The following is a 21,541-nucleotide window of genomic DNA, read 5'->3' as shown; positions in this document are numbered from 1 at the left end:
AGGGCTCCCCCAGGCCGCAGCCCTGTCCCAGCATGGCAGGGTCAGGGCACTGGCCCAGGCCTAGGCACCCCGGACAGGAAGCTGGCAGAGATCAGGGCTGCCATTCGAACTGGGGCAGATGGTTTTACCCAGGAGGAAGTTGACAGTTTCAACTTCAAACACGATGTCACAGGCGCCACACTGCCTGCTCCCCTGTCCCACCCCTGCATGCGCCTGCCCGCCCCTCCCCCTTCTCCCAGAGAGGCAGACACAGGGCCAGACACCCTCACCTACCGGGGCCGAGCTTGCTGAGGTTGAGGCAGAGGAGGCCGCGCCCATGGGGTCTCAACATCCGCCGCTGGCCGCCCTGTACCTGCTAGGGCTGCTGGGTGAGTACCCCTTCTGGGGTGTCTTCTGGGGTACCTGGGCTCAGGGTACAGAGAAGAAGATGCCAGAGTCAGATCCCCTCAGTCTGACTCAGGCCCGCATGTCACCTCTCTGGAGCAGCACGGAGGACTGGGGCCACCAGGATCCCTGTCTTCTCCCCCAGCCCCAGCTCGGCTCTTGGCCCTGCCTGTCCCACCCCCGGGGCCCCACCTCTGCTTCTCTCTTGCACTGTTGGGGACCTTACTGTCCCCTTCGAGGTGGAATCCATGCCAAGATCAGACCCTCAGCCTAGAAATCAAGTTGTCCAGCCCTCATTCAATGCCGGCTTCCCTCTGCTGCTACCCCACACCCCACCCCATGAGTGTCCAGCCGTTACTTGGATGCCTCCAGGGACAGGAAACTGCCATCTCCTGGGCAGTTCTGATGATGCTCTGGGCAGAGCGGGCCAGGGCAGGGTGGGGAGCGGATCACCGTCGAGCAGATGTCAAAGACGTACACCTTAGTCCTTAGTTACTGGTTTCATCCCAGAGGGGGTCTCAGCCAGGCCTACCAGCCAGGTGTGGGTCTACTGTCACTCCAGACCCAGAGGAGGGGCTTCTGAACACTTCCCCGGGGGCCACTGTAGAATTGACTTGGGGCCTCTGGAGAAGCTGTCTGGGGATAAGGTTAGGGGTGGGTGAGTCTGGGGCCTACTGTTTGCCGGAGGGGAGACGGTGGAAAGGGCAGTCCTCCATCCCTGAGGCCTTGGGACGCTAGTTCAGGACTGGAGCCCTGCTGCTGGGGTGTCACCGACACTGGCCAGTGGGGAGGGTCCTGAGCAAGCGGGAGGGGCAGGGGAGGGGAGGGTACTTCATGACCTGAGCCCTGGGGTCCAAGCCTGGCCGTGTATGACCTCAGATAGGTCCGAGCCTCTTGGGGCCTCCATCTCCTTATTTATAAAATGCAGGGGGGGTGGTGAACTGGGTAAGATCTGGCCACTTCTCAAGGGTTTGGAAGGTGTGGCAGGGTGAGAGAGGTGACTGACTCGGGACGGGAACAGGTGAGAACAGGTGGCAGTTTGCGGCTTCCCAGTTTGGAGGGAAAGGACTTGGGGACATTGCCTGCCTAGTGGGGGGCCTCAGTCCCTCCTAGAAAATGGGTATGTAGGTGTGAGTATGTGTGTGTGAGAGGTGTGTGTGTGTGTGTGTGTGTGTATACGTGTGTGTGTTTTCATGGGTAAAACATGGCCTCCAAATGTAGACTTGCCTTCTCCCATGCATGTGGCAATGGCACATGTGCACACATGTTCTCATGGCTACTCTTCCATGGAGCTGCAGGAGGTACAAAGTACCTTCTGTCCCCAGGGCAGAGGCTGACGGATGGACCCCGCTGCTTACGGGACCCTCCTTGGCCCTGGAGACTCCAAGGACCAGGCCCCTAAGCTCCCCACTGACCCCTCACCTGTGGCCTCTGACCCCAGCAGGGCAGGACTCTAGCCAAGCCCCCTGGGAGTGGGGGTGGAGTCCTGCTCTGCTGGCCTCCCCCGAACCCCATCAGGGGCGAGGCTCCTGGTAGGACTAGGCCTAATGGAGCCCAGAGTCAGGAAGCCATGGAGGCAGTGCCTTCACCAGAGTGTGGGAACCATCTGGAAGCCCAGGAGCACAGGATTCCCAGTGTGTGTGTGTGTGTGTGTGTGTGTGTGTAACTGGTGGATAACAAACATTCCCATTGTTCAGCGGGTCACAGCTTAAGAAATATTTTTTTTTTTTTTGCGGTACACGGGCCTCTCACCGTTGTGGCCTCTCCCGTTGCGGAGCACAGGCTCCGGACCCGCAGGCTCAGCGGCCATGGCTCACGGGCCCAGCCACTCCGCGGCATGTGGGATCCTCCTAGACCGGGGCATGAACCCGTGTCCCCTGCATCGGCAGGCGGACTGTCAACCACTGCGCCACCAGGGAAGCCCAAGAAATACTTTCAAAGCCATTTTCTTCTGAAAGCTTCACAACAACCTAGGAAGCAGGTGGGCCCATTGTCCCCATTTTACAGTGTGGAAAACTGAGGTCCAGGGGCAGCAGCTAGTGAGCTGCAGAACCCACCCCAGCGCAGTGCTTCTGCTCTCGTGGAGGCTCCTCTGTACCCCTAGCCAAGAGCAAAGACACACCAAAGCCACTCCCACGAGTAGGAAAATGGCTGCAGGACACAACCACCACTAGCAGACAGGCAGCCACCAAGGGCTGGGGACACCTAGGGTCAGGGCTATGGCTGGGGGCAAACAGCACAGGCACCCTTCAAGACATTCCAAGTAGATATGCTTCACCGCCAGAGCCCTGGGAATACTGCGGCCTCTTGGCTGGCCATCAAGTTTGTGCCCGTGGCTTGGGGACCTTTGGTACATGAAGATGCTCACAGCCTGCTTCCCTCTGCGGCTGCCCTGAGCTCCAACCTGCCCAGGGCTCACCTGCTGAAGGTGGGGCATGGAGGCAGCCCTGATCACTGCCCAGAGGCTCAGGCCCAGCCACCGGGACTCCAGAAGCTGGCACTAAGGCTTCAGAAAGTCACAGACTTGGTAGTTTGAATTCTGGTCCCCCCTTGCCAGCTGGGTGACCATGGACCCGTTCTGTAAGCTTCAGTTTCCTCTTCTGCAAAATTGGAATAATAATAGGACCTGCCTCATAGCGATTTATAAGGATTAAGTGAATCAATGAATACAGAGCTTTAATAGGAATGGCGGTTTGTGTAAGTGCTCAGTAAGCATTAATAATAATAATAAATCCATTCATTATATAAATTTATTTATTATGTAATTTATCATATAAATTTATTTATTACATAAATGTATTATTATCAGAGTCAGCAAGAAACAAGGTGAGTCAGGACCTGGTGGGGAGGCCTCGAGCCTAGCCATCAGTCTTTCTCTCCCCCAGTCCTCCTGCACAGGCTAGTTATTCATTCATTTATTCATCCACATACATTTATTGAGCATCTACTAGGTGTCCAGCTCTGTGTAAAACTCTGGGGATACAGCCGTGATCCACACAGGGGTCCACCCTCGTGGAGGGAGCACCCGAAATATTTACAAATTTCTAAATATCGTGATCAGTGCAACAAAGGAAACTGCAATGGCTGAGACTCATTAACCAAGTTCACGCTCGAAGGGGCTCCCAGTCTGAGGGGCTCCTCTCTGAGGAGGTGATGTCTCGCCTGAGACCCGAATGATGGAAGGAACCAGCCAGGCAGAGAAAAGTGGGAGGAGTGTCCCAGGCAGAGGGGACATCAAGGGTGAAGGCAACGGGTAGGACTGGCTGAGGGGGGCTGGGCATCCACAGGAGAGGAGAGGAGAGGGGACACCCAGTGTGAGCCCACCATCTGGCCCGCAGCCCCAGCTGCAGAGCTGAGGCTCTTGCTGGCTCTGGGTGCAAAGAATCAGGCCCCCAGCAACCCCGAGCTACCCACCCCCAGCGGGTAGCAGAGGGACCTCGGGGCTCAGGGGCTGGCACTATCCCCTCTGGTCACTCTGACCAGCACCTACAGTTCAGAGGGGTTTCCCTGCAGTGACCAGGGGACCAGGGAGGGACTTCAACTCCACCCAACAAAATTGATTGAACACCTGTTCTGTGTGCATGCATGTGGGTGCCTGGTGAGCATGTGTGTGTGTGCTGTGTGTGTACCTGCTATATGTGTGTCTGTGTTGCGTGCAGACATGTGTGAAGGCCTGTGGGGCTTTGGAGCAACGCAGATCTGGGTTCGATTTCTGCTTGGCCACTCACAAATGACAAGAACACCCCTCTGAGACTCAGCCTTCTCATCTATAAAATGGGGATAACCACTGTGCCCATCTCAAAGGATAATTGCTGTCATTAAATCTGGTTCATTCATTCAGACAGCAAGTATTTATTGAGCACCTACTATGCGCCAGATACTGTTCTGAGTGCTGGGTACACAGCAATGAACAATCAAAATTCCTGTCCAGCATCCAACATCGTAGTTGGGGTGTGATGGGGAGACAGACAGAGAGAAGCTAAATCAATGATCATATGGATGTTAGGAGGTCACGAAGTGACGTGAGGTTGGGGATTGGGAGCTCGGGGGCCATGCTGTATCCAAGGAAGTTGCAGTGGGTCTCACGAGAAGATAATATTTGAGTAAATACATGTAGGAAATGAGTTATTGCACCATGCTATGTGGACCCGGGGACGACGGCTGCAGGCAGACGGGCCGTCACACACAGGCTGGCGGCGAGGCAGCTGTGGAGGCCTCCATGAGCACAGAGCGTTTTCTCCAATGAACTCAAGGCAACCAGGAGCCAAGCAGAGGAGAAAGGGGGCAGAGTACCCTGGAGAGAAACTGGAACTCTCGCCTCTCCAGGTCCACAAGCCGTTACCTGGAGCCTCCGGCCAGATGCATTTGGGAACCCAGAATTTTCCAGACTGGGCAACATGCCATAATCAAACACATTCCCATTTCTGCAGTGAAACCGAATTCGCACACTGAAGGCACAAATGCCTTCCTGCCATATGCATCAGAAAAGACTTTTGGTTTTAGACTTTGAATTGCAGATAGGGAATCGTGGCCCTGTATCACTTCCTCTATAACTACTACTGTCACCACCCCTGCCCTCATCATTGTTATGTACCCCTGGGGGGGCTTGACCCATACGGCTCCCACAGGGACCCTGATACTCCCTTCACCCTGGGGCACAGCTGGGAGAGATGTGGTAGAAACAGGATAGGAGATTGGTGGCAACTGGCAGAGGCAGCACGGGTCCCCTGTACTGCCACAGACTCCCTTCCGGAGTGAACCCCTCCCTCTCCCCGGCCTCAGTTTCCCCCTTCTGTACCACGGGCGAGCGGGCTCTGAGGTCTCCAGTGGTAGAGTCCCATGGGGCCCTGTCAAGTGATGGTGATGGAGTTTCTGCACCGACCCTACCACCAGCGAGCTGTGTGACCTTGGGCAAGTCACTGAGCCTCTCTGAACCTCGGTTTCTTGATCTGAAAACAGGGGTGAGCTCGGTCCCTTCTTCACAGGGCTGTGCATGGAAAGGACGTGCCCCTGTGCAGGCTTTGGGATATGTGAAGCTCTGAACAGAAAGGAGGCCGTGTCCTTGTGACACTGGAGTCACATACGGTGGCGTGAAACTCATGCAAATTCAATCACACACACGAGGCCAGCAGGGAGAGCGTGGAATTGCAATTCAGATACGAAGGCCACTCTGCCCACAAGCTGCGCACTGTCGCTCATCGGCGCAGACCCTGGGTGAGCGAGATTAGAGACCTGGATCCGCTGTTCCTTCTGCAGGCTCCAGCCCCCAGGCTCCTCCTGGCACAAGCCCAGTGTGATTTTCTACAAGTTTTGCACATAAAAAGGCTCCTGATCAAAAACCAACCACTTCGTCTGGTGCTCAACCCGAGAGACAGAATTTCGGCCCTTTGTGATCTTTGTTTCCCTGAAGCCCTGATACAGGCTCAGGTTAACACAGCCCCACTGATGAGAGCCGTTTCAGAAAAGCTGAGTTCCTGGCCTTCCGAGCCAGCCTCTCAGCAGAGGAGGAGGGAAGGAAAATCCGGAATGCCCCCAAAAGGCAGTTGACATATTGTGTTTGCTGTAAATTGATGAGAATGTTATGGACTATTAAAGGGAATCACTGTTAACGGAAAAAATGGAACATCAGACTTCCAAACCGCACTAAGTCAGTCTGTCAGTTTCCTTATCCGGAAAACAGAGCGATGACAGTCCCCCTGATTGAGGCAGTCAGGAAGAAATGGGGTCTCCCGTGAAAACCCTTGGGGTCTGCACGGGGTCAGAGGTCGCCGTCACTATTATTATCATCAGTCAAGTCCCAGCTCCTCCCTGGGATCCCGGTGCCCCCGGGACCCTCGGCAGGCCACACTCTTGTCTCCATTTCCCAGTGCGTAGGGCTGCAAGCACAGGTGCTCACGGGTCCAGGCAGGCCCATGAGTGGGTCAGAGGTGGCATCAAGGGTACAAGCTCTGAAGCCAGCAGCCTGGGCCAAGTTCTGGCTCTGCTGTAAAATGGGACCGATAATACAGGTCCACCAACGTTCGTTTGCAATTCCAAACCCCCCCAAATTTGCAAATGTCTGGCAAACGTTTACAGTGCAAATCCTGACCTGAATGAATAGGAGACTATTTATAATCTTGACACATCCCACTTACTGTGAAAATTCATGTTTCGCTGCAGAAGCCATCATGTGTTTGAAGCTGAGGCTCTCCAGATGCAGGGTGACAGTAGGGTGCCCCGAGGGGTGCTGGCAAACCAGGAGAGAACAGGCTGCCCCGGGGGCTCATGGGGATGCAGCCCCACGTGGCCAAAGCATATTGTTTTTCAAAAACATCTGGATCTTGGGATTTCTTTTACAAAAAAGAAAAGTAAGGGACTTCCCTGGAGGTCCCGTGGTTAAGACTCTGTGCTTCTACTGCAGGGGGGGCTCAGGTTTAATCCCTGGTCAGGGAACTAAGATCGCCCATGCAGCACCGGTACGGCCCGAAAAAGAACAAGAGAAACAAAACAGAAAGAAATCTTTCAAAACAATGGGCTCCAGAAAAAAAATTATAACACTGTACTGAGTAAATAAAACTCATCCGTGGCCTGACGTGGCCCAGAGTATTGCTGTACAGGGAACCAGAGAGAGAACCATCCGGAATGTGGGGGGATGCAAGAGGACAGGGGAGGGAGGGGGTGAGCTCGTAAGTGTCTCAGAGCCTCTTTCAGGGATTCATTTACTCCTCACTGAGACCTCATCAGGGCAGGCAGAGTCAAAATGGTAAAATCTCTGCAAAGGCAGACATGAGAGTGGGGAGGGGAGAGTGAAAAAGCCCTCCTACTGTCTCTCTGGATTTTTGGCCCTGATCGTTCCCTGGCTTGGCCAGTCTAAGCCCTAAATAGTGGGGCCTCCAAGGAAAGGTTGGCAGGGGAGGGAAGGGGCCTGGCCCCAGCTGCTCGGGGTGTGGTGTTGGATGAGAGACTGGGGAATGGCAGGATGTTTCTGTGCCTCCTGTCCCTCTTGGTATCATGGGTCCCCAGGTTTCTGTTTGCAGGTTCTGCAGCAGCAAAGCCTTCGGCCTCGGGCTGCACGCAGGGGCTGGGCTAAGCTGTAGCCAGGGAGGGGGTCAAAGGGACCCCGAGCACAGTCAGCAGGGTTCAGGGGAAGGAGGATGTTGGTCTGATCCCTGTGAGAAGCAGCTGAAAGAACGAAAATAAGTTGTGGACAATCAAAACCTGAACGGATCCCTGGACAGACAGGAAGAAGCAGCACCCAGGAAGGCTCCCAGTCAGTCACACATCTCGCCTGCCCACGCCTGCCTGCCTGCCTGCCGCTGAGCTACATCAGGAGCTGAAGATTATAGATCATGGAAGTTTGAACCGAAAGGAAGGTGAGGGAGGGTGGACCCTAACTTCCTGACTTTACAGACGAGGAGACCAAGCCCAGAGAGGTTGAGTGACTTGCCAAAATCACACAGCAAGTTCATGGAAAGTCTTCCCACAGTATGTTTCACTAACTGAAGGGAATCACAAGTTCACTCTCTTTCATCAGGTTTGCACGCCGGGAACATGCAGGAATTAGTGAAACACAGAGCAGGCCGTGGCAGCCTTCCCTCTGAAGGGAAGGGAGGCAGCTAGGCCCAGCGGTCAAAAGCACAGACTGTGCCAGATGGCCTGGCTTGGAGTCCTGGGCCCACTCTTCATCAGTTGCTTAGCAAGTTAGTTAATCTCTCTGTTCCCTCATCTATAAAATGGAGATCAAAATAATAGTGCCAACTTCACAGAGCTGTGGTGAGGTTTGAGAGAGTTAATGTATAAAAATGCCTAGGAGAAAGTACAACTAGTACTTTGTTGTGTTGAGGGCTTCCCTGGTGGCGCAGTGGTTGAGAGTCCGCCTGCCGATGCAGGGGACGCGGGTTCGTGCCCCGGTCCGGGAGGATCCCGCATGCCGCGGAGCGGCTGGGCCCGTGAGCCATGGCCGCTGAGCCTGCGCGTCCGGAGCCTGTGCTCCGCAAGGGGAGAGGCCACAACAGTGAGAGGCCCGCGTACCGCAAAAAAAAAAAAAAAAAGTGTTGAGGATGGTAGTGGTGGTGGTGGTGGCGATGGTGACGGTGACTGTGTTGATGGTTGTGATGGTGATGGTGGTGATGGTGGTGGTGACAGTGACGGTGATGGAGGGACAAGACAAGAAATGCTGCTCACCTGAGGCCAGCCAGGGTCCCAGAGGGAGGCGAAGCCCTGGGACGCATAGATGCCTTTTCTCCACAGAGCATTTTCTTTTTTAGAATTTTTCTTGGTTCTCAGGTTGTTCAGTCTTTCCTGAGAATGTTCTCTGGCTGTTCTGTGTGAGATCCGCAGGGATGGTCAGGCCCAGTCCCTGTCCCCAGGGGCTTCAGGGTCTGGGGACTCCAGCACCAGGGTCAGGGTCAAGGTCATGTTAATTTCTGCTCATTTGTTCATTCCCTGAACTTGACACTTTGGAGGCCCAGCTGGATGGCAGAAAGCAGAGAGATGGGTTTGGAAGGCATACTCGTGGTTCAAATCCAGGCCCTGCCTGTTGCTGGCAGTGTTACCCGGGACAGGGCACTTGCCTCTCCCGACAGCTATATTGTGAACATATTCAATTCAAATTGTGGGGCCGTGTGGAAGATGAACGATATCCGTAAGGACCCCTCGCCCAGGGCTGAGTATACAGTAGGTGTTCAATAATTGGTAGCTGCTGTTAACGGACGTTGACTGTGGTGACTTTGGGACTGCGAAGGTCCCAGGTGGGAAAGGGAGGTGGCGAGCCCTGTGATCTGGCTCTCCAAGTGTCCAGACAAGGACCCCTGCCCCTGGGAAAACTCCCCAGCAGGCCTGCAGTCCCACCCACCCCTGCCCAGGGCCCAGCCAGCTCCACAACCGGTAACACAAGCTCTAAGCAATGAACGCCAGCCGGGAAGGCACTGGGCTGTCTTTTGCATAGATTATTTCATCTCATCCTCACAACGTTGCTATGAAGCTGGTCCCTTTCTTGCTCCCATACTGAGCCTCAGACCGTGAAACTGAGGCTCACAGGGGCTAAGGAAGTGGCAGAGCTGGTACTCAGACCCAGAGAAAGGCATCAGTACCAGAAAACCTATCCTGCAACATTCAGCACCAAAGAATGGATCTTTGGGTCCCCTATCCCCATAAGTGCCCTCAGGGTTTAGCCAAAGAAATGAATCCCTAAAGGTGTACGGCCCCATTCATGGTGGGAACTGGGACGGAGGGAGGTAGGAGTGGAAGGTCAGGGGTGAGAGGTGAGGGCTGGACAAAGGCCCCCTGCCTCCTCTCTCACCAAGCTAGCCGGGCATCTCCACCATGTCCTCCTGAGGCTGCCCTGCCCATTGCAATAGATCAGATGATTGACAGCTGGCCAACCCCCTCCCAACCCAGGCCAGAGCTCTGGCCTCTGCTCGAGACCCGACATGCCCTCTGTGTGAGAAATACCTTCCCCTTCCAAGGCCCAGGACTCCCGGGGCAACCATGGCGGGCTCTTGCCAAGATGGAAGAAACTTACCATAGGCCACAACTTAATTACAAGGAGCCTTGGTTGGAGGGAGAGGGCAGGCTGGTGGGGCATGACTCCCCTTAAAATTCTACCACCAGCTTCAGAACACTCAGGCAAAAACGGGACTTTTTACACCCAGCAACAATTTCTCAAAAGAAACTTAAACACAGCCCTTTACTATATAAAGTACTCACCCTGACTGATGCTGTGCCCAGCTCCCAACTGAGAAGCAAGCCTGGGGCAGATGGAAACCAAACACTTGCTCCACGACTGATAAAGCCGGGCAGCCAAGGTGGAGGGTGGGCTCTGAGGCCGTACAGGCGTGCCACCCGACCCGTCCCCACCCAGATCAAGCCTCTGCCCCAGCCACACATGAGCCGGACACATGGCCACGGACAACGAGCCACTTTGACACCCCTGCTCCACAGTCAGACGAGGCTCGAGGAGGAGGGGCTGCCCAATGGCCCACATTCCTATTGAAGGGGCCCAGGCAGGAGTCAGGACAGAGGGGAGGCCAGTTCCCCCCAGACCCAAGTCCACTGGGCTCCTCCATCAACCGACCATGTGATCTTGGGCAAGCCCCTCTGCCTCTCTGAGCTCTGATTTCCTCCTCTAGAACTGGGAGCTGTTAAAGAGAAATTGCTATCATTCTTATCCTGCCTTGGGAAGTCTAGAAAGTAACAAATGTCCTGGGTTCCCACATTCTGGCTCAGTTCTCAGCTCTCTAGAACTATGACGTTCAAACTTCTTTTGACTGAAAGCAACACTCAGGATGTTTTTATATTGCCACCCAACACACACAAAGTGAGCCGTATCCTCACAAAACACGATGCATTCTGACATTTCTATTCTAGCCCGTTTCAGTTTTTTAAAAATCGATGGTTGTGTTACTACATGATTTTTTAAACATTGCTGGTTGCAATGCTGCATATTACTACAGAGAGACAGCATGCGGGAATTTTGGCGGGTGACGCATGCCTTGATGGTGGCGGTGATCACGCAGATCTGTGTATGTGCACTAAAAGAAAAGGGAATTTACTGCATGTTCATTTAAAAAGTAAAGTTTTAAAACAAGAAGGAAAATTGATGGTTGCAACCCACTAACCTGGTTCACGACCCTCCTAAGGGTTGCCATCTGTAGTATGAAAATCCCTGCCCCTGAAGCCCATGACAGTGGCTGGAGGCAAAAAATGCCGTTGATCAGGCTGTGAGTAGAGGTGAGACGAAGCAGGAGAGAGACTTCCCTTTCTGACCCTCTTCTCTCCTTTCTGCAGTCACTTCCTGCCTCAGAGGCCTCAGAGGGCTCAACTTAGAGGACCAAGGTAAGGAAGAGCCACGTGGAGAGGGGGGCGTGGAACGATTCCACCAGGCTGTAGGGGGAACTGCCATCCCTCCATCGGAGCGAATCGCACCTTACAGAGAGAGAGAGAGAGAGAGTGCAGCCCACACCCCCTACACACGCACACATGCATGCACGCACACTTAAGAGGCCCATTTGCAGATAGATGCCCTAGATGGCTGTAAAGCACCCCACAAATGCTGGGTGTCATGCTAGTTATTATTATGACCCACTCAACAGGCACAGAAAAGATACTGGCCATAACTGCACCTTGCAAAGTCCTTTTCCTGCCCAGTCCTGCCAGATGTTCCCTGGCCAGAGACATTCGCAGCTGGGGCTGCAGAGAGAGGCTGCACCAGATTGTAAACTGTGTGAAATGTCTTGCCTTAGAGGTTGGACTTTAATCCTAGAGGCTAGTGTTTCCCAAACAGAGTTCCACGGAACTCGTTGCACGAAGGGTAGGCAACACTACGTCATCACCCACTGCAGGCTCCTGACAGGGGACACTGGCCTAGTAAAGGCTCTGAGAAGTCCTGCAGTGAGGAACTCAGTTAAGCATTTGCAGATTCAGCAGTTCCCAGACTCACTCCACCACAGACTCTCTTTTTCACATTTCCTGAGATAACATCATGCTGAATGTATTTGGTGACAAATGCGGCGAGAGGATCTCGTGAAGCTACCAGGCAACCAAAAGGGGCCACAGAGGGCTTGGTAGGCCCTGGGCTGGGACCTGGAAGCCTGCAATGGCATCCTAGCTCCAAACTCTAGCAAGATGGTTCCTGCTGTACCATCCCACTTATATAACGTTCGAGAACAGGCAGAGCACATCTCTAGTGACAGAAAGCAGATCACTGGCTGTCTCAGGCTGGATTCAGGGAAATCGACTGTGAAGAGGCATGAGGCCAACTTCCAGGTGATGGGCGTGTTCTCTTCCAGAGCATGGCGGGGGCTATAGGTGTGCATACACTTGTCAAATTCCACTGGACAAGTGCCCTTAAAATGAGTGCATGTCCCTGTATGTAAATTGTACCTCGATAAAACTGATTTTAAAAGTTAGAGACAAGGGGCAAAGGGGGAAGGAGAGGGATGGACAGGGAGTTTAGGGTTGGTAGATGCAAACTGTTACATTTAGAATGAATAAAGAACAAGGTCCTACTGTATAGCACAGGGAACTGTATCCAATCTCCCGGGATAAACCATCATGGAAAAGAATATTAAATAAAGAATGTCTGTATGTGTATAACTGAGTCACTTTGCTGTACAGCTGAGATTGGCACAGCAATGGTAAGTCAACTAGACTTCAATTAAAAAAATGAACAGAAAAAAAATAGAATAAAAGTTAGAGAGAGAGAAAAAGATCAGGCTCCGGGCCCTATCTGGGTTCTATTGAAACAGAATTTCCAGGAAGGGGCGATTCTACAGGACGGTGGGTGCTGAGAGCCCCTCGCTCACTGCCCCGAGTTCCCTGGGCTCTGAGGTCTCAAGCCCCGTCCTCCTGGCCTGGTTTCAAGGGGCTGCCCAGATCAGGGGCAGCATCAGCCTGAGTTTCTGGAAAGTCCCTGCAAGGTCCCAGAGGACGACGCTCACGGGAGGAGCAAACCAATCAGCCCGTGGGCAACGGGAGCCTTGCTAGGGGTGGGGTCCAGATGGGGAAGGTGCAGGGAGGGGCCCCCATGGAGGGCCCTTTCCAGCCCGACTGTCCCCTCCACCTCTTTGACCCCTAGGGTTCACAGTGAGACTAAGCGGCTCCGGCTCGCGGTGCCAGGGCCATCTGGAGGTCAACTACAAGGACAAGTGGTACACGGTGCACAGCCAGAGCTGGGGCCTGCGCCCGTTCCACCGGGAGGACCCCGGTCAGGCCTGGAAGCTCTGCCAGGAGCTGCAATGCAGGGAGCCCTTGCTCCTCTCCCACTTCCGTCACTTCAAAGGGAAGCGACCCCAGAGCCAGATCACCTGCCGCGGACAACTGGGGTCCTTCTCCAACTGCAGCGACAGCAAGGCAAATCAGGGGGACCCTCTGGCCCTGATCTGCTTAGGTGGGTAACTAGCTGGCCCCGTGGGTTCCCTGGGCCTGGGCACCAGCCCCGAGGAGGCTGCCCACGCCTGTGATCTGGGGCCTGAGCAGGCAGGTGGAAGGGGTCCCCGATTTACAACTACCCTCTCAGAAACATACACTGGTGGGGAACTGGAGGGGGAGTACTGAGGGCGTGCTGGCACCTGTCTGGGGATGGAAAAGGTCGAGAGCTGGTGCTGCCAACAGTTAACTTCATTGTCTCCTCTTAACCTCTGTTTTCCCAACTGTAAAATGGGCCGGTACTGCCTGCCTCGTAGGAGGCTTAGACACAACGTGTGGGTCAAGTGGACTTAATGGGGCCCATGGTACTTACATCGTGAGTCCCAGGTCTTTCTCAACATGGCCGGTTGCTGACCCCAACTCTCCCCACACCCCCTACTCTTCCCTCCTCCCTCCCAGAGTCCCGGCCCCTCCCTAACCAGAGCGTCTGTTTTCAGAGCCACTGAGGACAACACCCCTTCCCACGAGCCCCCCGCCCGTAACCACTCCGGAGCCCACAGGTAAAAGGATTCTGGGGGCCCTGGGGGCAGGGTGTCGGATTTAGCAAACAAGAACACAGGATATTCAGTTACATTTAAATTTCAGATAAGCATGAAAAGTTGTAGCGCATGTTCCATGCAACATTTGGGACCTCACCACCTCCCGGGGCCGTCGGCCAGTCATTCACCCATCTGTGTGTTAGAACCACAGAGCAAGAGAGGCCCTGCTGCTGGTCGTCAGCACTCAGGTCCCTCCCCACCTCCCAGCTCCTCCCAGGCTGCAGCTGGTGGCGCGACCCGGGGGCCTGCGGTGTGCAGGCCTGGTGGAGTTCTACAGCGGCAGCCTGGGTGGCACCGTCGGCGTCGAGTCCCAGGACGGGATCCAGGACCTGGGGAACCTCATCTGTGCAGCCCTCCAGTGTGGCTCTTTCCTGAGGCCTCTGCCAGAGACCGAGGCAGCCAGGAAACTAGAGCCAGGAGAGAGCGGTCCCTTGCCAATCCGGTGGAGGATCCAGAACAGAAGATGTGCCACCCTAGAGCAGTGCTTCAGAAAAGTTCAGCCCCAGGCGGGAGGCCAAGCTCTCGGCCTCATCTGTTCTGGTGAGTGGGACCGGGCCAAGACTCACGGGCGCCCCCATGTGGTCAGTCACCACACGTTCCTGAAAGCCCTCCGTGCAGCACAGGGCACTAGCGCTACGGAGAACACAAGGGACATGGAGGGCTGATCACTGGCCTCTAAGAGGTAGGGCGGCCGTGGGGTGGGGAGGCCACAGTCACACCCAACGCCCCGGGCATCTCTGCAAAGTAACGCAGAACAAGCCCGAATGTACCGCTGGTTCGGCTGCCACACGGGGAAGTGGCAGGACTTACAGGACGAGGCACGGTCCGCTGGTGAGTTTGGTGGACTGTGGCTTGTGTCAAGGGCCCAAGCAGGATGCAGCGCTTGGAGGGGACCAGCCTTGTAGGAGGGGAGTTTATAAATCCCGGGGACAGTTGATGTTGGAGCGATGGTGAGACCTAGGAGGTCCCTGAGGCACAGTAGGTAGAGAAAAGCCAGAGCAGGGCCCCAGAGGACTTCCTGCGGAGGCTCCCGAGTCATAGGCCACCAACCAGAAGAGACTGGCGATGCCGGTGTGGTCGAGGCCAGGAGCCCAGAGACTGGTCTGGGGGATCCCAAAACAAGGATCAATGGGGAAACTGTGGGGAAAGGGACCACAGGTCAAAATAAGGATAATCACAGCATGCCTCGGGACGTAGTGGGCTCCTATCACCAGATGGTCTAGTGAAGTCCAGACTCTAAGAAGTCATACTTCCTGAGTGCTTATATCACGTTGGGGACTAGTCAGGGCATTCCTTCATTTTCACAACAAGCTTAGAAGGTGGGTGCTATTATTATCCCCACCTTACAGATGAGGAAGCTGAGGCTCAGAGGGGTTAAATTTCTTACTCAGTATCATGGAGCACTAGCTGGGGTTTCCCCTCAAGCAGCCTCACTCCAGAGCCTGCTGTGTAAGCCTTGGCTACTCCAGGTGTGGTCCCGGACCAGCAACATTGGCTTCACCTGGCTGGTTAGAAATACAGATTCCCAGGCCCCACCCTCCACCTACTAATCAGGACCTGCCTTTCAGCAAAGTCTCAGGGACTCATGTGCACACATCCGGGAAGCATTTGCTCTGGACCACTGGGCTATCCTGCAGGCAGGGATGCCCCCAAACCACTGGACACATGGTGTGAATTAGTAAGATGCTGCCTCCTCCAGGCAGAAGCAGCCCCCAAGGATCTCTTGGCCTGATAGAAAAACCTGGCTGGCTCTCAGGCCCACCCACCCCTCTGCTAGGAGCCCTCCGGTAGGCTACAACTTGCAAAACCATGCCCAGAAAGCTTGCCTTTGGATTTTTTTTTCTAAATAGAAGATTTACTAGAGCTTTGAAGATGGATGTTGCTATAGAAACTGGCCAAAGCTGCTGAGATCACAACTCGCTCTAACTCGAGCACATGTGGGCCTCCAGGCCCAACCCTGATAAGCAGAAATGAATCAGTTTCTGTCGGACCAGGCCCTGTTATGAAAGCTGGTCCCTCCAGGCTTGAGGCCTGGGCAGCAGGATTCCTGGATTCAGTCCCACCTGCGAATCTCCAGGACTCAGAGCAGGAGGTATTTCCCACCCCCGGGCCTCAGTTTCCCCTCTCTGAAAAGCCCTCCCAGCTCTCAAGGAGCAGCAAGAGAATGAGAGGACGTTTCAAAGAGGGAAGTGGACCCAGGTGGGGCCTATTCCTCCACTTCTCTTACTGCCACCTGGGTGGGGGACGACTCCCTGCTGGTGGCTGCTGACGGGCACTGCCAGCCTCTTCACCGAACGTGCCCAAGCTGTTGCAGTGGCCCAGAGGCGCCAGGGACAGGGCTTGATGGGGAAAATGCCAGAGAGGATGCCAGAAGAAGGGAAAGGCAGAAAGGAAGGCAGTCCCATGTGGTACCCAGACCCCCGAGCGCCGGGCCCTGCCAGGGCCCCCACTTTGCTAGTGTCACAGGGTCCCAGTGACCAGGCATGCAAGCTCGGGGCCCAGGGAGCTCCCGCCGAGCCCACCACCTCACCTCCCATTGCTCTCCCCCCAGATTTCCAGCCCAAGGTGCAGAGCCGCCTGGTGGGGGGCAGCGGCACGTGTGAAGGCTCCGTGGAGGTGCGCCAGGGCAAGCAGTGGGACGCCCTGTGCGACAGCTCCTCAGCCAAGGGCATGGCGAGGTGGGAGGATGTGTGCCGGGAGCAGCAGTGTGGCAACGTCAGCTCCTACCAGCTGCTGGACACCGGCGAGAAGACCTCCGGGGGGTTCGTCTGTCCCCCGGGGAAGCTGTCCCAGTGCCACCAGCTTCTGCAGAAAAAATCCCACTGCAAGAGAGTGTTCGTCACCTGTGAGTTGGGCCCGGCCCACGGTGGGTGGAGGGTGGTTCTGGATCTTCCTTCTAAGACTCAGTCGATGAGCACGTTTCTGAAGAACAGGCCCCAGGAACTAAATAGAGAGCCCTGGGGAAGAATGGAGGGGTGACAAATGAGGGGAGCGGGGACAAGAGTGCTCAGACAGCAGTGAGCACGAACCGTCAATAGGAGACTGGCCGCCATTGTCAGGCAGCTAATGAATGATAGAACTCTCCTTCCGTCTTCTGCTCTTCCAGATGGAAAGCAGAAAAGCAAGGGGGGGGGGGGTACATATTTGCTACACTAATGGTAATTGACTCACACAGGAAAGAGAGCGATGAATGGATGGATGGCTATTCGTATATGATGGCAAGGTGATCATCCATAGTAACTGGAAAATGGTGGAAACTTAAAGAGTTGATCACAGGAGGGGCAAATGATAGCCCGATGATCAACTGTTACATAGTAAATGGTGGATAAATGAACGGGTGGCAGAGACAGCAGATAGAAAACTGCCTTCCGCACATGCTGGTGAGTTACGGGGGGAAGCCAGCCAGCCAGCCAGGAGCTTCCCTCTGAACGGACAGTTTTGATGCCTCCCAGGCTGGGGCTGACCTAACTCTGCCTCCTGCAGGCCAGAACACACGCCCAGCGGGCCTGGGAGCAGGCACAGTGGCAAGCGTCATCCTGGCCCTCGTGCTTGCGGTAATGCTGCTGGTGGTGTGTGGCCCTCTCGCCTACAAGAAGCTGGTGAAGAAATGTAGGTGTAGGTGCCCCGAACCTCCTCCCTTTCAAGCCCCTGCGTGGGGAGACTGGACGGGTTGCCCACGAGCCCCACAGAGGAGGGTTCCCGCCTCCAGAAAGCCGGCCGGGAGCACCTCTGCTTCACCACCCAGCCCTACCCCTCTCCTGCCCACCGGCCTTTCTCCGCACCAAGTAACAAACAGAAAGTCAGGAAAATCACTGATTCGCCCACATCCAGGGGCCCAGCTGGGACCCACTCCAGCCCAAAGGGAGGGTATGGGCATTCTTCAGACTGTGGTGGGTCCAGACGGTCCGACCCCAGAAGACACGTGCCCCAGGCCGGCTCCACCACTTAGCAGCTAATCGAACCACTTCCTCCCTGAGCTCTGGTTTCCTCATACAACAAATGGGTGACCCCAGACCTTGTGAAGGTAGGGGTATCATCCTGGCCTTGCAGAACTCGGGAGGAAATCATTCGGAGACAAGGGTGTGAGATTAGAGAGGCTGCCCACTGCCAGAGGTGGGCAGTGATGGCTGGGTCCCTGGTGCCCTCCCAGGTCTTAATTCTGGTTCTAAGCACCCCGCGGTGGTTTCTCCTGGAGAACCGGCCCCTCAGCATGCACCTGCCGCCTCCTCCCTCCTTCCCTGGCTCCCGCCCCCCTTGCCCACGCCTGTCTCAACCCCCCTCCCCCCCACCATGTGCCTTTCCTGTCTGTCACCCAGTCCGCCAGAAGAAGCAGCGCCAGTGGATTGGCCCGACGGGATTGAACCAGAACAGTAAGTAGCCCCGGAGGCAGGATCCTCCCTCGGCCCAGGTCAGTAGCCACGAGACTCAGGAAGGAGGCCGTGAAGCAGGGTCACGGGTCACTGCCGACCACGGACAGAGCCAGTGGCTCCTTGAGGCCTCTGAGCTCCACTGAGCTCATCTAAGGTGTGACTGTAGCCACAGGTGTTAATGGGTGGTACTCAGAGAAGAGGTCCCCGTGATCAAAGAGACTTGGAAATCAGTGAGTTAAGCAAAGCTAGACACAGTTCTTTACTTCAGGACTTGTCAGAACCTTCATGGGCATTTTTGCGTGGTTCATCTCCAAAGTGGACATATGTTAAGAAGGGTTGTCCAAGCTAGATTTATCATGGAACGTCTTCATCGTGGAACAACTTTACAAGGCCAGTTTTAAGACATTTGGATGCAGCCGGCCCTGTCCCCACCCCTGGTCTCCATCCTCTCTCCTTCTGGCCACAGCCGGAGCCCCCTTTGTGGGTAGAGCCACAGCCCTCCTCCTGCCTCTACTCCACCTTCTCCCCCACTTTGTGTGTCAAGGGCCAATTCCTTCAAGAAGGCGCTGTGTTGTCAAGTCTTTCTTACAATATAAAGCCCCTCCGTTCCAGGAGGGCAGGGACCATATCTGCCCTATCACTCGTGTTCCAATTCCAGGCTTGATAAATGTTTAATAACTGACTGACTGCCCGCCCGTCAGCTTGCCAGCCGACCCAAAGCTGCTCTAAAAGCCTGAGCGCTGCTAGAATGAGCCTGCCGGGGAAGAAAGGGAAAAAGGGTTGCACTGAAGGAGCTCAGGGGGCCCTTGCACCACCACCCCCACGTTACACAGTGGGAACAGGGAATTCGAGTTGGGCCCCTGTTGGGGAGGAGGACAGAGCATCATGTCTAATGTTACTATCTCCCACATCCGCTCAGTGTCTTTCCATCGCAACCACACGGTGACTGTCCGGTCCCAGGCTGAGAACCCCACGGCCTCCCACCTGGAGAACGAATACAGTCAGCCTCCCAGGAACTCCCAAATCTCAGCTTTTCCAGGTAAGCACCAGCTGGCGCTCCTAGGAATGACGGCAGGGCCGAGCAGAGGGTCACATGATCGCCTGGAGAAAGAAGGGAGGCCGAGCAGGGGGCAGAAGGATCAAACGGCCCCCCTTTGACAGCCGGTCACGGCAGGGTATGGAAGGGATACAGCCTTCACGGGCCACTCAGCTAGAGAGAGTGTGCCGGGATGTCATTAACCCCAGCACCGCTGTGACCTGAGGGACCTGTTTCTCAATAAATGAGGCCCCTCGGATCCCTTGGAGGCAGAACAGAGCAACCATCCGTGGCCCGCAGAGCCCTGTATCGAATGCTCCCTGACTGGCACTGACAATTAAGCCGCAGGGAGCCTGGCGGTCAGCATCATTAGAGGACACTAGCTGATTTGATCACAACAAGTTTCAGGGCTGTTGAGCCACCAGCTCAGAAAGTCTCTGTGATCTTCCAGCCCCCGCAGGGCTCTTGGCTCTGAAGGGCTCTCTCTGTGTAGCCTGGAGGGATAACCCTGCTCAAATGGCCTCCTTTTTTTCCACAGCTCTGGAAGGGGCCCTGCATCGCGTCTCCACCCAGCCGGATAACTCCTCTGACAGTGACTATGATCTGCACGGGGCTCAGAGGCTGTAAAAGGTGAGCCTGGCCCCCCGCAGAGCCCTGGGGATAAATAGGCACCAGCCACCTGGTTCCTCACCTCTGCTCACCCTGCCCGTCCATGACCTGGGTGGGGGGCTGGGGGACGAGCACCTAGACTCTTATAAAGGAAAAGAGTAAGCGTCAGCGATTTAGGTGACGGGAGCCACTCTGGCCATTTGAGCAGAGGGGTCCCAAAAAAAAAAAAAAAAAAAAAAAATCTCCATCTCTGAAGACTACATAAAAGAGCCCCTAAGGGTAGGGGAAGTTTAAGAGGTACAAACTACTATGTATAAAAGAAATAAGCTAGGAGGATGTATTGTACAGCACAGGGAATATAGCCAGTGTTTTATAATAACTATAAACGGAGGCTAATCTATAAACATTCTGAATCCCTATGTTGCACACCTGAAACTAACATAATATTGTAAATCCACTATACCTCGATTTTTTTTAAAAAAAGCACCCCTGAGAGTAGCCTGATGGACTTACACCAGCAGGAAGGAGAAGCTGCTATCCCTGACATTGGGCTGGGGGCTTTGGGCCTGTCCCCCACCTCCCTGAACCATCTCCAGAGTATGAGGCTTCCTCCGCCGACACGCTTCCTTCTCACCACACAGAACCGGGACCCAGGAACAAACACCAAGAGCCAGACCTTCTGTCCTGAGAATACTCTGCAGTCACTGCTTGGAAAACAGTGTCCAGGTCCTTGCCTGGCAGGACCATGGACGTGACTTTCCAACATGTCCTACTGCCCCGCAGAGGCAGGCCAGCTCAGACATCTCTCCACATCTTCACCAGCCCAGGCGAAGACCCCAACGCAGCTCAGCTGGCCCCCCTCCAGGTGTGGAAGCTGCGAAAGGGCAGAGCCCGGAAGCAGGCATCCCTCCCAAGCAGAGACACACGGGGTCCAGACCCGGGCAGCTCCCTCCCCCGTCTGGGGGACTCAGCTCTCTTCTCCAACTCTGACTCATGAGGATCCACAAGGATGCTCACACCTTGCCGGTGGTGGGAGGCAAGGGCTGATTTCTCTCGTGCATTTTTAATATGTTCTTTGTAAATAATGATTTTTCTGCTTCCTGAGAACTAGAGTGCCCGGCCTCCTCAATCCAGGGTCCACCCCTGTGGATCCCTCTGGGGGTGCCAGTGGGAAGGGGCACCTACCAGGGGGCGAGGGCTCTGCAGCCTCATGGTCAGAGGGTGCAACACTGACACAGGACCGCACAGCACAGCAGCCACCAGCCAGCACGTGTGGCTGCCTGACCCAGAGCCTCATCACCAGCCCTCGATCTGTGCCCCCTCTCCTCGCAGCCCCTCACTTGACCGAGAGCAGGGACCACTGGCTGTCAAGCCCAAACGGCACCAGTGCCACCTCAGGGCCCTGCACAAAGTGGGTACCTAGTAAATCCTAGCCGATTTGGGATTTGGGTTCACACAGCTGTTAAAAGTCCAAAGCTCAAGTCGTTTCAGCCAATCAGTTAACCTTCTAATGTGAGAGTAAGAGGCCAGGACTGAACATTCCTGTGGGTTAAGTAACTCCCTTAACTGGAATAGTCCCCTCGACCCCCCAGCAAGCCTAGACACATACCTAATCCTGCAGTGCCTGCGTTTCCTTAACGACGAGCCAGAGGAGGACATCTGACTCGGAACTTAAGGGTCTAGTGAAGGGAGAGGAC

The 21,541-nt window shown here is 55.1% G+C and overlaps 1 protein-coding gene across 2 annotated transcripts; it reads left to right on the top strand.

Annotated features, from left to right (window-relative positions):
* Positions 1-218: 218 nt before the first annotated feature.
* On the top strand, positions 219-20,968 carry CD5 (CD5 molecule). 2 transcript variants are annotated; one of them, XM_024749189.1, is made up of 11 exons: positions 219-368; positions 11,152-11,199; positions 12,941-13,252; positions 13,728-13,790; positions 14,037-14,369; positions 16,381-16,674; positions 17,313-17,438; positions 18,146-18,199; positions 19,119-19,238; positions 19,774-19,865; positions 20,329-20,968. In XM_024749189.1, the coding sequence occupies exons 1-10, from the start codon at positions 317-319 to the stop codon at positions 19,860-19,862; spliced, it is 1,491 nt and encodes a 496-aa protein (XP_024604957.1). In that variant the 5' UTR covers positions 219-316; the 3' UTR covers positions 19,863-19,865; positions 20,329-20,968. The 2 variants fall into 2 exon arrangements, with proteins under 2 accessions (XP_024604957.1, XP_024604956.1); XM_024749188.1 differs by having other exon boundaries at positions 20,486-20,967.
* Positions 20,969-21,541: the final 573 nt, after the last annotated feature.

Source organism: Neophocaena asiaeorientalis, unplaced genomic scaffold (genome assembly GCF_003031525.2).
Source record: "Neophocaena asiaeorientalis asiaeorientalis breed wild unplaced genomic scaffold, Neophocaena_asiaeorientalis_V1.1 scaffold43, whole genome shotgun sequence".
Taxonomy (NCBI): Eukaryota; Metazoa; Chordata; class Mammalia; order Artiodactyla; family Phocoenidae; genus Neophocaena; species Neophocaena asiaeorientalis.
This window is presented reverse-complemented; position numbering and strand designations above follow the sequence as displayed.

Bases quoted from the DNA above. Each gene is read 5' to 3' on its own strand.
- CD5 (XM_024749189.1), top strand. From the start codon at position 317: ATGGGGTCTCAACATCCGCCGCTGGCCGCCCTGTACCTGCTAGGGCTG. The intron at 13,253-13,727 runs GTGGGTAACTAG...GTCTGTTTTCAG, and splicing joins TCTGGCCCTGATCTGCTTAG to AGCCACTGAGGACAACACCC. The intron at 17,439-18,145 runs GTAGGTGTAGGT...TCTGTCACCCAG, and splicing joins CAAGAAGCTGGTGAAGAAAT to TCCGCCAGAAGAAGCAGCGC.